Here is a 17640-nt window from a genome sequence, read left to right on the forward strand (position 1 = left end):
AGCGGAAAGCGGGTTTCCTCTCTTTCCCAACGCCTGCATGCACAGAAAAAAAGCTTCCCAAATTGGCTACGTGGGGCGAAGTTCGCCCTCAGCGCAGAGAAGAGCCGTCTTGGCGTCGGATCTCTGGATTTCTAGGTACTTCAGGAGGCGGTTTCGTTTCTTCCGAGCCTCTAGGGGCCGCCCTTGAGCACTCGAGAAAGCGAGGCCGGATCCCGACGACTTTGTCGTCGGGCGGAAGTGCCTGGCCTGTCCGTCCCCGTCCCCCCCAGCCCCAGGAGGAGGCGGGTTGCGGGGACGTGGCTGCTGCTGTCGGGCGCGATGAATCTGCCGCGGGGACCCGAGAACTTGTGCTTCGATAAGGATGAATTTATGAAGGTGAGGCGGGCGGGAGGATTCGGGCAGAAGGCGGAGGTCTGGGCAGAAGCTTCGGCGGTAGGTTGCGGAGGCAGCTGGAGGGCAGCGGAGGCCGAGTCCCGTCCAGGCGGTCACCTGCCTTCACCCGGAGTCCCTCGAAAGACAGGCGGAGCGGCTCCTCTTGCTCCTTCAAGGCCAGAGAAGCCGCGTTCTCTATTTGAGTTTTGTGGGTGTGTCGGATAGCTCCGCACTCGGCCGAGGGAAAACGCTTCGGTGGGTTGTTGCTTTCCCTCAGGGTCTGGTGGGGAGCCAGGCTTGGATCTACAAAGTTTAAGCAAGAGTCAAAGTTGGTTCAATATTTTTGTGGGAGACGCATCCAAGAAATACCCGGACTGGGGTTGGGAAATCGAAACAATCCAGGAGGCAGGAGGAGTAAAAACCCTTTTATATTGTCAAAAAGAACCCACGAAGTGCTCGGGAGACTCCAAAGAGACTTTTATGAAGCCATGTAAATTGACTTGTTAATGTGTTGTAGTCTTATGTGTGATTTGGTTTTGGTGTGTGTGTATGCTTGGCACAGGCAAGGATGCCATGTTATTGTTTATCTGGTTTATATGTCTGACTAGCTGGATACCCATGTGCTTTGCTATGAAACTATGTGATAGGGCTTGATAAATTGACACTTAAAGCTTGAAAATTAATGTATATGAAATACTAATGATCTGATGGTCATTTCAAAAAATCCTTTCTTAGCGAGCACCTAGAAGCCAAGAGGAACATACATGCTGAATTTCAAGTTTGTAGTCTTTACAGTTCTGGAGATTTCGTGATGAGCGAGTGGTATTTGGCTGTTTTATATATAGAAGATTATAAGTAGTCCTTGACTTACTATCGCAATTGAGTCCAACATTTGTGTTGCTACGTAAGACATTAAATGAGTTTTGTCCCATTTTATGACTTTTCTTGCCACCATTGTTAAGTGAGTCACTGCCATTGATAAATTAACAATATGGTTGTTAATTAAATTGTTCTTCCCCATTGATTTTGCTGGTCAAAAGGTCAAAAAAGGGGATCCCATGACCTTGGGACAAAGCAATGGTCAAATGTATGAACCATCTGAATTTTGATCACACAGCAACAGTCATAGGTCTAAAGCATCTGAATTTTTTTAAAAAAATATATTTTTGAATAGACACAAACAAGACACAACGAACACCGTAAAGACATATTCCATTACAAATGATAAAAAGTGTGTCAATTGGTTATAAAGAACTTTTGTGCATCCCTTCCACAGTCATCACCTATAATCTAATATATATAATCTAATATATATATATATATAATCTATATATATAAAGTCACAAACCCTGGTGTGCCCAAATGTGGGAGGAAGTTCACTACTTCCATTCTCTGTCCACAAGAGACCATCCAGACAGAAACCCAATATTTTTACTGTTGCCTTTTGTTACATTTGTGTTGTATTTGTGCTGATAAATAAATAAAGTCTCCCTTTATTTATTTATCAGCACAAATACAACACACACAGACACATATATATAAATTATATATTTTACATCATATATATTTATATATATTACTATCATCATACCTCATCCTTCATATGACTATAGTTGTTTTAACATCCCTTTATAACAAATATTCCAAAATTCAAAGCAAAACCACATAATGCCATTCCATTGTCTATTTTCAATATCACCCAACAACATTCTATCTTTGTGAAACATTCTAAATAAAAATAATTATGTTTGATAACAAAGTTTCTACACCTTCTTTCTTAATCACTGTTTACAATTTATATCCAATTTCAATATTATAGGCTTTCATACATAACTAAGTTTCAAAACTTCCTTTCATGGTCACCATTTAAATTTTATCCCAAATTTCCTCTTGTCGAACCAATATATATATATGTATACATTATATCATTATCAATTATTTATCTAGCTATATCCATGATCAGTCCATTTTCGATATTATAGGCTTTCATACATAACAAAATTTCTAAACTTCCTTTCATGGTCACCATTTAAAAATTTATACCAAATTTTCTCTTGTCAAACCAATACATATGTGTTGTGGACCAGCAGGAGCCGTTGGAGCTGCCAGCAAACTCCGACAGCGAGGGGCCCTATGAGTCGGCTCTGGAGGATGTGGAGGATCCTGGACAGGGTTCCGAAAGAGGCTGGTTGGCCACCAGGAGGCACCTGAGCCTTGGACCAATGGGAGGAGACAAGGGAGTGTGAGCCTGAGGTCAGCAGTGAGTGGTTCCTGGATGCCTGGCACCAAAGAGCTAATGGGTGTAAGGAACAGTTGTGCAGTTACAGGAGGTAATTGCACTCAGCTGGTGGTCATTAGGCTCCTCTCCAGACTATAAAAGGACTGCTTGTGCATACGCCCCTCTTGCAGAAGTCAACACAAGAACTGATGTTGGAGAACATTATTGTGAGCTTGGCAGGCTGGATTGCTGCCAAGCCTTATCTGTGCTGGATTGCTGCCCACGCTTGTCTGTGCCGGTTTGCTGCCAAGGACCTGTCTGTCTGTTAATTAAATGTCGTAACTTAACTTTGGCTTGGAGTGTGTGTTGGTGTGGGACGAGGGGGGTCAGAACACATATGTATACATTATATCATTATCAATTACCTATCTAGCTATATCCATTATCACTTCATTTTTAATATAATGCTCTAATTTTAACTATTTAGCTAGTATTTTGTTAATATTTTTCATATCTCAACCTGTGTCTTTCCAGTAGTACAATCTTATTTCTTTTGCCTTATGTGGGATTAATCTTCTGGTTATTTCCTTAATCAACTTTGTGTGGACTTCTCTTCGTACATTGTTGCTTGTTGCATGTCATATAATTTCTCGAAACCCTCCATCAGCTTCTTTAATCAGCTTATCTTTGGTTATCAGTAGTGCTTTTGTCAAGTTCCTCTCTTTAAATCCATCAATTCTTCTCTTTTTTCTTCAATTTCATCAAATTTTGCTATATTATCATTATATTTTCCAATTTCTTCTCAATTCTCTCTGATGTTTCTAATAATTTTTGAATTTCAAACAATCGGTTGTAATGTTATGGTTTCTTCTTGGTATTGTGTCATTGTCCAATTTATAAACACTGCCACTCTAGTTGGAAAACAAAGCTTTGTTTTTCACTTCTCTCTCGCTGCCAAAGAGACATCCAAAGGGCACCTGCATAAACAACCCATCTCATCTCTTTGCAAGCTAAATCTTTTGAAGTGCAAGGTCAAAATGATCAGAGAAAAGAGAGAGAAAAATATTTCCAGAACTCAGCCTCCAACCTCCAAGTGGCAGTGTAACTTCTTTTCCTTCTGATGTTACTGCTCTCTTTATATTCCTTTTATATCCTCTTTATATTCTAAGCTTAAAAGAAACAGGGCGCTTAAATGGAACAAAATAAAAAGAAAAAACCCATCCAAGCCAGTATTGTGAAAGTAAAAAAAAAAAGATTTAATCCATAGGTTAAAAAAAAATAGTAGAAGAAAAGCCAATACTTTCACTTTAAAAAATAGGAAGTGTTTGCAAAACTTCCATCCATAGAAGACAATTAAAAAAAAGGATAACACACTGTCCAAAATAGCTTAAATTTGTCTTTTCTTTTCTTTACAAGTTTAATTTGGTTTTAATATTTTTGGGCAAGTCTCTTTTGTAAAAATAAAATTTCCTCACCAGATGGACACACTTTCTCTTTTCCGCTTTCCTCCGGTTGCGGAGCTGTCCCGACTTCAGCAGCTTGGGGCTGCGCTTCTATCGCCGGTTAGAAGAGATTCTCTTGGATCAATCAGGGATCTTTGCGATGTCCTTGAGATCAGAAAGACATACTCTTACCTACCACCATCTCTTCGGGATGGTTTAGGTCCAGATGAACTACCCAGCGGTAAAAGTATCGGCTGCGATCTCAGAGCTTCGAGAACGCACGTTCGTATTGTCGCGACATGAGCTCCTTCTCTAATGAATCTGAATTTTGATATCACAAGGGGGATTTTATAAAGGCCGTAAGTATGAAAAATGGTCATAAGTCACTTTTTTCAGTGCCATTGAAATTTTGAATGTTCACTAAAGGAAATGTTGTAAGTCGATGACTACCTGTATTTCATCTAGGAAAGCTGGGTAGTTCACAACTGATTTTAAAAAACCCAGTGACAGATAGTCATTGCTTATTAACCATTTAGTGAAAATTCAGCAGCATTGAATAAGTAGAGTTAGAACAACTTCTCAAAGTTACAGCTTTCACAGTGATTACAATTCAGGCAACTGGGGCATGTCTACAATGGATGCAAACCCCTCTGGTCGCACAATCACCACTTTTCTGCTGGCTTCCCACAAACAAAGTCAGTGGGAAATTGGCAGAAAGTTGCAGGTCGTGGTCACGGAATGTCATGTTTAATGTGTCCTTGACTCTCCTTTTGTATCCTTCTGACAAGCAAAGTCAATGGGGAATCCAGATTCATTTAACAATTGTGTTATTAACTTAACAATGACAATGATTCACTTAACTGTGATAGGTCATAAAATGGGGCAAAATTCATTTAACAAATGTCTCAGCAACATAAATTTTGGGCTCAATTGTGGTTGTATGTTGAGGACTACCTGTAACCATGATCATCAACAGAATCCAGCCTTACATCAGCTCAATACAGCCATTATAAAAGCTCTCTAAAATTGCCAGACCATCATAAAACTTCATAATTTTTGTGTGCGTTAAACTCTTACAGACATTTGATTAATCAATCATATTATTGGTGATTGTTGGTTATTTCTTGTAAGCTTCACAAAAGTTTATTGAGTTGGGCAGGAATATAATTTTTTAAATGTTTAAAAATTAACTATTGTGATATGGATGGATGGATGGATGGATGGATGGATGGATGGATGGATAGATAGATAGATAGATAGATAGATAGATAGATAGATAGATAGATAGATAGATAGATAGATAGATAGATAGATAGATAGATAGATATTGCCTGCATTCCAGAAGGTTAAGATGGCATATGTATAAATTCTTGTCTCTCCTACCACATATCCCTTTTTCCCCCTATAACTAAATCATTTTAAGTGATAGTAATCAGTCTAAAGTTATCCAGTTCATTTAATTAATCATTCTAAAAATTAGACCATAATAGCTTTAAGAGTAAATAGATTTTTAGTCTGACTCAACATAAGTATATTCCTTAAACTAGATTCTAGTAAACTAAATTCAGGTTATTTTTATATAGAATGGGTGGTTCTATAGAAAAATTTATATGCATTGGGATAGAACACTCAACATGGCTATCTCTTGGCTCCCAAGATTTTTTGACTCCCAGTTATTTAACAATAAGGGCAAGAAAATTCTTTTTTCCCCACAGAAACATTGCTGAAGTGAAAACAGATACAACTGTTTTCTTTGGCATACCAAAGGATGCAAATGCAACTCTATTTCAGTGTTCAAATTGTTGAGCAAAAAAACTAAGATGCCTTTAGCATCCATCTAGCAGATGGATGTCATAAGCTCACAAAACTCACCAAAAAATTCACAAACCTTTGGCCTAAGTAAAATAAATTCAGATATCAAGAACTGTTATCTAAAAACATGAATATATCTGTGTATCACAAATTGAGATTAAATATACTGAGTTAAAATCAATAATATGATGCAAGATGTTCTTGATTATGAAATTTCTCTTGCCCAAGTAAAATGTTGATTGCTATGTGATTTATCACAGCCCAGCACATTGTATATTCAATTTCAGGGGGAAGGGAGGATGTCTCAAGAGAAAAAAATTGTTAAGCTAGTTGTGGGAAGTTGTTCTAATGACAAAGCTTAGTAATGATTTAAGAATAATGGAGAAGATGATTATATGAATTAATCATTTGGTTCTATTTATGTAACTTAAGTTCTTAATACGGTAGTAAAAAAAATGTAGGAAAGATACCATGACAGATCGTAAATTATTTCCAATTCCTTTAGATGCCTTTTTAATACTCATTTTATAGAGGTTCTGTATACTGGATTTTGCAAAGATCGTTTAGATGTTTAGATGTTTATTAACATTTATAGGCCGCCCTTTTCCCTGAGGGGACTCAGGGCGGCTCACATAAAAATCAGGAAGGGGAATACAAACAATGATGTAGACACATATAGTAAAAAATAATAAGCAACATTCATTCATCATTCGGGAGGGGCGGCTATCTTTGTCCCCAGGCCTGACGGGCTAGCCAGTTCTTAAGGGCTGTGCGGAAGGCCTGGACGGTGGTGAGGGTACGAATCTCCACGGGGAGCTCGTTCCAAAGGGTCGGGGCTACTACTGAGAAGGCCCTCCTCCTTGTAGTTGCCAGCCGGCACTGGCTGGCCGATGGAATTCGGAGGAGGCCCAATCTATGAGATCTAATTGGTCGCAGGGAGGTAATTGGCAGAAGGCGGTCTCTCAAGTACGCAGATCCACTACCATGCAGGGCTTTATGGGTGACTAGTAGCACCTTGAAGCGCATCCGGAGATCGACAGGTAGCCAGCGCAGCTCGCGGACGATAGGTGTTATGTGGATGAACCGAGGTGCACCCACAATCACTCGCGCGGCCGCGTTCTGGACTAGCTGAAATCGCCGGATGCTCTTCAAGGGCAGCCCCATGTAGAGCACATTGCAGTATTCTAGCCTAGAGGTCACAAGGGCCCGAGTGACTGTTGTGAGAGCCTCCCGATTCAGGTGGGGTCGCAACTGGCGCACCAGGCGAACCTGGGCGAATGCCCCCCTGGTCACAGCCGTCAGGTGGTGGTCGAGAGATAGCTGTGGATCCAGGAGGACTCCCAAGTTGCGAACCCTCTCTGAGGGGTGTAAAATTTGACCCCCCAGCCTGAGTGATGGAATATTGGTCGAATCTTTGGGAGGGAAGCACAACAGCCACTCGGTCTTTTCTGGGTTGAGTACAAGCTTGTTAGCCCTCATCCAGTCCATAACGGCCTCAAGGCCCCGGTTCATCACGTCTGCCGCTTCATTGAGTTGGCACGGGGCGGACAGATACAACTGGGTATCGTCCGCATATTGATGGTATCTTATCCCGTGCCTTCGGATGATCTCTCCCAGCGGTTTCATGTAGATGTTGAATAGTAGGGGGGACAAGACCGAACCCTGAGGCACCCCATATGTTAGGGGCCTAGGGGACGATCTCTGCCCCCCCACTAACACCGACTGCGACCTGTCCGAGAGGTAGGAGGAGAACCACCGCAACACGGTGCCTCCCACCTCCCGCAGTCATCGCAGAAGGATACCATGGTCGATGGTATCGAACGCCGCTGAGAGGTCAAGGAGAACCAGGATGGAGGGATGTCCTCCATCTCTGGCTCTCCAAAGATCATCGGTCAATGCGACCAAAGCGGTTTCTGTGCTGTAACCGGGTCTGAAGCCTGACTGGAAGGGGTCGAGATAGTTTGCTTCCTCCAAGGACCGCTGGAGCTGGAAGGCCACCACCTTCTCAACAACCTTCCCAAGGAAGGGAAGGTTGGAGACTGGGCGATAGTTATTAAGAACAGCTGGATCCAGAGATGGCTTCTTTAGGAGGGGTCTCACCACTGCCGCTTTCAGTGCGGCGGGGAAGTTCCCCTCCCGAAGAGAGGCGGTAACAACCGCCTGGATCCAGCCTCGTGTCACCCCACTGCTGTTAGTAACCAGCCATGAGGGACACGGGTCCAGTACACAGGTGGAGGCACTTACAGCCCTCATGGCCTTGTCCACATCCCCGGGGGCAACATCCTGAAACTCAACCCAGAGATGGTCTACTTGATCCTCTTGTGCCTCGGCTGGAACTGCAGGGATGGAGTCCAAGTCCGACCGAAACCGAGCAATTTTGTCCGCTAAGAATTGGGCATAATCCTCAGCTCTACCCTGCAAGGGTTCCCCCGCTTCCCTCTTATTTAGTAGGGAGCGGGTTATCCTAAACAGGGCGGCTGGGCGGGACTCAGTGGACGCAACCAAGGTGGCTATGTGAGATCTTTTCGCTGCCCTAAGTGCCCTGGTGTATTCCTTGGTGCTGATGGTTACCATTGCTCGGTTCGATTCGGACTTATCGGACCTCCATCGGTGCTCTAGGCATCTCCTCCGGCGCTTCATCTCCCGGAGTTCCTCGGTAAACCAAGAAGGTCTCCGGGATCCGCCGCCTCGGAAGGGCCGTAGTGGCGCAATCCGGTCGAGGGCCTCCGATGCTGCCGAGTGCCAAGCAGCAACCAGAGTCTCTACCGGACTGTGGGCGAAAGTATCAGGAATAACCCCAAGCTCCGTCTGGAACCTTAACGGTTCCATAAGTCACCTGGGGCGGAACCACCTGGTCGGTTCCTCCTCCCTACAGTGGGGGTTTGGTCTCCGGAAGTCGAGCCTCAGTAGGAAGTGGTCTGACCACGACAGGGGTATGATGTCGTTACCCCTCAGACCAAGATCACCAATCCACTGCTCCGAGAGGAATACGAGGTCGAGCATGTGACCCGCCGAATGGGTTGGGCCCCGGATTACTTGGGTCAAGCCCATGGCTGTCATGGAAGCCATGAACTCCTGCGCCCCATCAGAGTTTTCACCGAGCGACGGCAAATTAAAGTCCCCCAGGACCATCAACCTAGGGAACTCAATCGCCAGCTCGGCTACCAACTCGAGGAGCGAGGGGAGGGCTGCTGCAACGCTGTTGGGAGGCAGGTACGTTAACAGCAGACCCACTTGACCCTTGAGGTCCAACTTTATCAGCAGAGACTCACACCCGACAAGCTCCGGAGCAGGGACCCTACGAGGAACTAACGACTCCCGGATAACAATGGCCACACCCCCACCCCTTCCCTGGGCTCTCGGCTGGTGCAGCACCTGAAATCCTTCTGGGCATAGCTCTACAAGGGGGACTCCTCCCTCTGGGCCCAGCCAGGTTTCAGTAATACATGCCAGGTCTGCCCTCTCGTCTAAAATTATGTCCCGGACGAGAGGAGCTTTATGTACCACAGACCTGGCATTTAGCGACAGCAGCCTGAGTCCAGGGTCCTGACTACTTGCGCCATCTGGTCTCGGAGTGGGACTCATAGGGCCGGAAGGAGGGATCTCTGTGATGTAGCGAACCCTCCTTCCCCGGTAATGGCCTGCCCTAAAGTCCCCGCCATATCTGCCCCTCCCTGTTACGACCGTAATACCCCGACCCTCTCCCGTGTCTCTGGTCCCCTCAACCACCCCCATGGCCCCCGCATCTCCCGGCAGGTCCTCCGAATCATACATACCCATGCACTCCCCCAAACAGTCCCCACGTAAGAGTTAAAACACAGAAATTTACAACAATATAATAATAAAAGTGGGCCATTCATTCAATCACAACCAATCCCATACACTCATCATACTATTTAAAAAATTGCGCAGTTAGATGTGTAACAATGTGAAAAGGGGGGGGAGGGGTACTCCGTTTCTCTCCCCTCCTATGTCCTGGGGAGACGTCCTTGGCCGCCAGATCAAAAGTGGATGATATATAAGGCGGCCGTATGCAGGCAGGGCAAGATGTAGAAAGTAGAAAGTCCAGTGATTCATAGATGGCAGCCTTAACGATGAGTAAGTGCCCCAATCCAGGGGGCCAAAGTTTGGAACTAGCCTGAGCCACTTTAGCAGAGGAGGAGGGGAGTGCTGATGTTTTTGGAGCCCAGTCTCTGCCACCGTGGTCGCCATCCCCCATTACTCTTATCTCTCCTATATTTTGAATGTTGTCTAGTTTTAGTTATCAATTTCACATTTCAACATATTCTCATTGTAATATTATTGTAATGTAAAATGATGTTAGGTGTTGTGTAGTCGCTTGTCAAATTCACTAGGAATACAGTGTAAGAGTAAAACATACCCAACAAAAATGCAATTATGTAGTTATATTGCTGTCTATTTAATTTTCTAGTCATCTTATTGTTTTTCCTTATTATTGTAGTCTGTTAACATAGAATAGTATTTTACAACTTGATTATAATTTATTTAGTAGTTCTTTGTAGATTTTAGTCCTATAAGGATGTTACAATTCTGTGTTACAGATTTGCCCCCTCAAAAAAAAAAAGATTGCGTATGATTCCTCCCAAGAGAATCCTTGCTCTAAACCAATTAAATTGACTAGTTAATATTGCCATTTTTTTAAGCAAAAGGAAGAGAAGACATGGTTACATTATAGACTTCATGGATTATCATGAAAAGATTTTAATTCTGTCACTGGATTGAATTCTATAGTGTTGATGAATTCTTGAGGGAAGCCATGATAGTTTGAATAAGATTATTCAAATAGTTGCCCAGAGTTAAGATGGGCAGCCAATAAATTTAATAAATAAGTATAGTGTGTACATATGGAGAAAATGGAAGACAAATTGAACTTGAAATTATATCAGCCTAGCTATTCATCCAAACATTTGGTTCATTAATTATTACATATAAACTCTGTAGCTTTTTGATCATTGGCATAGTTGTTTGTTGTATATTAACCTAATTAACTATTGGATGGCATGAAATCTCAGTGGTTAAGACGCTGGCTTTGTCAGCTGAAAAGCCAACATCCTAGGTTTGAGACCTGACCGCCGTGTGACGGAGTGAGCTCTTGTCTTCACTTAGCTCCTACCCACCTACCAATTCGAAAGTATGCAAGTAGATGAATAAATACCACTTTGGTGGGGAGAAAATAGTACTCTGCAATGTCATGCTGACTTGAATGCGGAAATGTCTTTGGATAGTGCTGACTCATGACCCCGAAATGGATATAACCACTGCCCCAACCTGTCCTGAAACTAATGCCTTGCCACATTTTTCGCGTGGGCAAAAATATAAGCCCACCCCCTAAAATAAGCCCCCTTGACAACCTCCCCCCTCTGTTCACCAAAGCTCTCATGTTGCTTGGTGCCTTCAGGATACCACTAGGTTGGGGAGTGGCATTCTGCCTGGCTGGAGGGGAGAGTTGCCAGGCGGCTTCTCCCTTGCAAGCGGGCTCCGGAAGAGCCAGGCACAGCCTCAGCGGCGAAGCAGCCATGAGGTGACCATGGTCAGAAGCAACCGCCTGGCAAACCCCATCTCCAGCTGGACAGAGCGCAATTCACTGACCTAGGGAGTATCCTTAAGGGGCAAGCTAGGTGGCGCTCTGCCCTCCCCCCAGCTCCTGCAGCTTGGCACATTAGGGATACCCCCTAGGTCAGTGCATGGAGCTTTGCCCAGCTGGAGAGCACCTGTTTCACCACCAGCAAGCATGCTTCCCAACCTCACCATGCCTTGGCCCAGCCGCCGCCGCTCTCTGAACATAACTTCTTCTCTGGCTTCCAAACTCCAAAACTCGGCTGCCAAGTCTTCCAGCAGCGGCCACTCTAGGAGCCCTCCCTCTATAATAAGCCCAGGGCCATATTTCGTGGGGCAAAAGAAAATAAGGCCCTGTCTTATTTTGGAGAAAACACGGTAGCAAAATCTGCGGGGATTCCTTTCCTTTCCTTATTAATTATATCTTGGAATAAATATATGCAGCCCAGGTAGTATGCTGCAGAATTTGTTTACAAAAGAACTTGGTTTGAAAAGAACTATAGGTATAAGTAGAGCAATGTTGTATTAGACCTAAATCCAATAGTTATCTAAATGTATTTAAAACATTTATATACCCATCTTATAGCAATCACACTTAGATTTATATTTATATACTGCTTTACAGTGCTTTACAACCCTCTCTAAGCGGTTTACAGAGTCAGCATATTGCCACCAACAATATAGAATAGAATAGAATAGAATAGAATAGAATAGAATAGAATAGAATTCTTTATTGGCCAAGTGTGATTCGACACACAAGGAATTTGTCTTTGGTGCATATGCTCTCAGTGTACATAAAAGGAAAAAAGAGAAAAAGAGAGAGGGGAAAAATACATTCATCAAGAATCATAAGATACAACACTTAGTGATAGTCATAGGTTACTAATAAGCAATCAAGGTATACTAGGAAACAACAGAATAATATAAATCATAAAAATACAAGCAACGTGGTTATAATCATAAGTAGGAGGAGATAGGTAATAGGAAGGATAGAAGAATATTGCACTCTTAGTAAATAATTTGACAGTGTTATGGGAATTAGTTGTTTAGCAGAGTGATGGCATTCGGGGAACAACTGCCCTTGTGTCTAGTTGTTCTGGTATGTAGAACTATAGTGTCATTTTGAGGATAGAAGTTAAAACAATTTATGTCCAAGATGTGAGGGGTCTGTAGATATTTTAGCAGCCCTGTTTTTGACTCATGCAGTATACAGCTCCTCAATGGAAGGCAGGTTGGTAGCATTTTTTTTTTTTTTTGCATTCTAATTGTCTGTTGAAGTCTGTGTCTGTCTTGTTTTGTTGCAGAGCCAAACCAGACAGTTATAGAGGTGCAGATGACAGACTCAATAATTCCTCTATAGAACTGAATCAGCAGCTCTTTGGGCAGTTTGAGCTTTCTGAGTTGGCGCAGAAAGAACATTCTTTGTTGTGCTTTTTTGATGATATTTTTGATGTTAGGTGTCCAATTTAAGTCTTGGGGTATGATAGAATCTAGAAACTTGAAGGTCTCTACTCTTGATACCATGTTGTTTAGTACTGTAAGAGATGGTAGTATAGGAATATTTCTTATAAAATCTACCACCATTTCTACGGTTTTGAGTTTGTTTAGTTCAAGATTGTTCCAATTGCACCACAAGGCTAGCTTCCCGTCTGCATACAGATTCGTCGTTGTCTCAAATGAGACCAAACACTGTTGTATCATCTGCAAACATCAGTACTTAACAGTGGGATCTTTTGAGATGCAGTCATTGGTGTATAGAGAGAAGAGAAGTGGAGAGAGCACTCAGCCCTGGGGACTCCTGTGCTAATTGTACAGGTATCTGATGTGATTTTGTCCAGCTTCACTTACTGCTTCCGGTCTGTTAGGAAGCTTATGATCAATTAACATTTACATTTATGATCCATTTGTGTCTTCATTTTACCCATCTCTGAAGGATAGAAGGCTGAGTCAACCTTGAGCCTGGTGAGATTTGAACTGCCAAATTGCAGCCAGCCGGCAGTCAGCAGAAGTAGCCTGCAGTACTGCATTTTATCAGCCACCATGGCTCATATATTATAAACAAGTCTGGAAGGCTTCCAATCAAAATTTAAAGTAACATACAAAAGCATATTAAACCTATAAGAATCAACACATGAAAAACAATAAAAGCTTCCAAATGGTCAAACTTCTGATGTGTGCAATCATCTAATCTTATCCCAGTGCTTGGGGGAAAGCCAGTTGTTAAAAGCTTTATGGAAAGCTAGGAGGGTAGAGACCTGCCAAAGTTCAGGGGCCAAAATGTTCCACAGAGTAGGGGCTGTCACAGGAAAGGTGCATTTCCTAGCTCCCATAAGTTGGCAATATTTAGTTGGCAATATTTAGAAGACACTAGGAGTCTGCCCACCCTAGTTGATCTGGTAGGAATGGATAGAAGTCCTTAGGGAAAGGCAATCCTGCAGAATTGGCCTTGTGCTATATAGGTGTAGGAGACAACCAGGCTGAGCCAAGAGAGGGGTCAAATGCAGCATCAGTCTCGAATCCCTTCGCTTCCACAAAGGATCTAAGTTTAGCCCACCTTAGTTTCCAGGAAGTTTCATACACATATCAGTTAAATATCAATGAAACAATATCACCTGGTGGGATGCAAAAAGTAGGTCATCTCTTTCATAATGCCTGCCCTCTGGAGGATAATTCCTCCAACGTTTGTATTGCTCTCATCTTAAAACCTGCTTCTTTCCCCACAATTTGAGTCAGAGTGGGTAATGGACCTTCTGTTATCCCTTTGCCTCTAAATAATCAATTGTTTTCCCAGTCTTCCTCATTTCATGATATATAGATAAAATAGATGTAGATACTACGCAGTGTCAAAACACATTGGGGTGGCCTATATATTACATAAATAAGTAAATTCTGCTTTTTAAAATAAAGAGTTAGAGTTTGTATGATAGATCATTTCTCAACACTTTTTTATACTTTTCTCTTTCGCAGCCAGACTTTGATGTTGATCACTTTGTGTCCGAGTGCAGAAAACGTGTTCAGCTGGAAGAACTTCGTGATGATCTTGAATTATATTACAAGCTTCTTAAAACTGCCATGATTGAATTAATAAACAAGGATTATGCAGACTTTGTTAATCTCTCTACCAACCTGGTAAGTTGATAGACTGCCTTATGTGTATTTAGTGCACAATTACAGCATTTATATTATATATTCCCCTGAGCATCTAAGATTAACTATGCCATAGAAAGAAATGCCACTGCAAAGAAAATTATTTATGATGGTGTCCAATTTAAATCAACGGTAGTTAAGTTAGTTATGTGACTGGTTATCCTATTAGTTTCAGTGTGACTTTTAAGAGTTTCTGGTCTTGTTCCAAGCTATTTAACAAGCTGCCTGCAGTTTGATAATGTACCCTGTTGAGAAGAGAGCATGATGTACATAGTAGATGCACATTTTAGCACGTAGGCTCTCCAGAGCAGGCAATTTGATTGCCTGTGACCTAAATAAAAAATAATTTGCTGATTTGCTACCAAGATGTATATTTATTTATTTATAAAATTTATTGGCTGCCCATCTTACCACAGGGTATTTCTGTCTGTTTTTTTATGTCAATAAGTATTTCATTTTAAAAGTAAGCACTAAAAGATTTATACCAGACAATAATTAAATATGCAAATGCCATACCATAGGAAACATCTACTAGTAGAAAATCAAATATGTACAATAAAGCCAAAATGTCTCAAAGCATTAAAAAATAAGTGATCAAGAGATACAAACTCCCCAAGGGTGGAAGCATTCTCAGCCACAATGACATCAAAATGACAAAAAAAAAAAGTGGTGTGATATCAAAATGCAAACTCTTCCCTTTTATATTGTATATAAGCAGTTTACATGACCTGGTAATGCATGTGTTTTATCTTTTATCTCCCCCCCCCCCCCAATATCACCCTTGTATGAAAACTTTATTTAATAAAGGTATTGCTGGTGTTAGGACTAAAATGGACAATCCCTAGAAACATTGCATAAACAAGAAAAGTTGACTTTAGCTACATTTTTAAACATTTGTTCTCAGTAGAAATGGAGTACAGAATTTAGTTTACATGCCCAATATTTATGCTTAGTTTTAACATTAAAAAAAAAGAAAGAAAACAGTAAAACACAAACAACCGTAGAATGTTTCAGTAGTGAGACAAAAAAGAAGAAATACCTTTTTTTTTAAACTGTTCATTAATAGTAATATGTTTTTGAAATTTCTTTAGGTTGGCATGGACAAAGCCCTTAATCAGCTTTCAGTGCCTTTGGGACAGTTGCGAGAAGAAGTTATGGTATGTTGTGACATATTTTCTCATGTATGGGTCAAGAGCCAAGGTGGCGCAGTGGTTAAATGCAGCACTGCAGGCTACTGCTAGATCAGCAGGTCAGCGGTTCAAATCTCACCGGCTCAGGGTTGACTCAGCCTTCCATCCTTCCGAGGTGGGTAAAATGAGGACCCAGATTGTTGGGGGCAATATGCTGACTCTCTGTAAACCGCTTAGAGAGGCCTGAAAGGCCTATGAAGCGGTATATAAGTCTACTGCTATTGCTATCTACTGCTATTGCCACATAGATATTTCTTAATTTTGTAAATAAAGCTTTCTGAACAATTTTTTTGGGGGGGTGGGGAAATATCTGTTTGGAGCAAAATGTTAAATATTTTAAAAACATTTCTGAATGGTGGAAAAAGAACCTGAAAATAACAATAGAACAGTGTTTAATTATAGTTATTATGCATTTAGCTATTTATATCCCACCTTTATTATTTTTATAAATAACGTCAGGTGATGAACATTTTGTTTGTTTGTTTGTTTATTAAATTTACATGCCACCTGTCTTACTTTGCAAAGTGACTGGGCAGCTTATAATTAAAATCATAATAGTTGTTGCAATTCAAACCATAATAGCCAACATAGCTAATACTCCTTCCTTCTTCTGTTTTCCCTACCACCTTTCCTGTGAGGTGAGTGACTGGCCCAAAGTCACTCAACAAACATTTATCTGTAATCCAGGACTAGAATTTACGATATAATGGTATCTAGTTGGGGCCAGTAGACCAAACCAGCTATTAGTTATTCACTAACAGCTATATTTTCCAAAGTTATGTATCTGATTAAATACTTTTTTTCTAGAAGAATAGACAATTGGACTTGTACATTAATACATATTAAGCACACATTTACTCATCATACTTTTGTGGATGACTGCATGGTATTATATTTTATTAGCACATAGGTCTGTTCAAATTATCTTTTTCTGCTGAGCTGAAATTTAAACATGCCTAAATCAAACTTTGTCTTACATTGAATAAGAAGAGCAAATAATCAGTTCTTTGATATGTTATAGGGCAATGATGGCCAACCTGTGGCACAGAGCCATATTTACCAGCATGTGAGCTGTTGGCTCTGGCGCACAGCCTTCCGGAGTGCTTCAGGAAAGCCTCGGGAGCCTAAAAAACGGGCCAGCTGAAAGTTCTGAAATGATCCGTTTCTGACTTCCATGGGGCTGCGGGAGGCCCTTTTCGCCCTACCCCGGCTTCAGGAAAGCCTCCAGAGCCTGGGGAAAAAGAAAACTCCCCCCACATGGGGGGAGAGTGCGTGCATGTGTGGGCTGGGGGTTGCACATGCATGCACAGGTGGGCAGGGTGCATTGAATTGTGGGTGTGGGCATGCACACACGCGCAATAGTGTGCACATGTACAATTTTGGCATGACTTTACAAAAAGGTTCACCATCACTGTTATAGGCATACATGATAAGATTTTCCCTCAAGTTAAAATAACAGTTGAGAGCTCAGCAAGTGATTTCTAATACTTGACACTTACTTTGTATTTTTTTTAATTAAGCAATTTTAACTATAGTCCCACACATTGTATTTTTGTTGAACATCTGTTTATTCTAGGCTGAAAAACCAGCTGAATTTTCTCTATCTTTTCTAAAGAACTTAATTTGTGGTCTACCAAACTTCCAGACCTTTCTTACAAGAACTGTAACTAAGCCAGGGATCTCATATCTTGTACTTATGCATTTGGTTTTTCCTGCCTATGTGCAGAATTTTACATATCCTAACTCTGAACCACATTTTGTTGGATAGGGTCCAATGTTCAAATTTATCAGGATTCTTGGTATAATACATCATAAATCAGCATGCCCATAAAATCAGACATCATAATCAGCATGCTCATAAAATATTCAGAAGACACAAAGC

At 41.7% G+C, this 17640-nt stretch overlaps 1 protein-coding gene across 2 annotated transcripts in view; it reads left to right on the forward strand.

Annotated features, from left to right (window-relative positions):
- Window positions 1-245: 245 nt before the first annotated feature.
- The window catches only part of COG2 (component of oligomeric golgi complex 2), a 37136-nt gene continuing 19741 nt past the window's right edge, over window positions 246-17640 (forward strand). Inside the window, exons 1-3 of one of the 2 annotated variants that reach the window (XM_014059633.2) lie at window positions 246-375; window positions 14389-14550; window positions 15660-15725. In XM_014059633.2, the coding sequence (XP_013915108.2) occupies window positions 319-375; window positions 14389-14550; window positions 15660-15725 (285 nt within the window). In that variant the 5' untranslated portion in view covers window positions 246-318. The remainder of the gene's footprint in view (window positions 376-14388; window positions 14551-15659; window positions 15726-17640) is intronic. The other variant, XM_087718108.1, reaches the window with a different exon arrangement.

The sequence above is a fragment of the Thamnophis sirtalis genome, unplaced genomic scaffold (genome assembly GCF_051295495.1).
Source record: "Thamnophis sirtalis isolate CommonGarterSnake01/CBP01778 unplaced genomic scaffold, rThaSir2_p1.2 scaffold_6, whole genome shotgun sequence".
Taxonomy (NCBI): domain Eukaryota; kingdom Metazoa; phylum Chordata; class Lepidosauria; order Squamata; family Natricidae; genus Thamnophis; species Thamnophis sirtalis.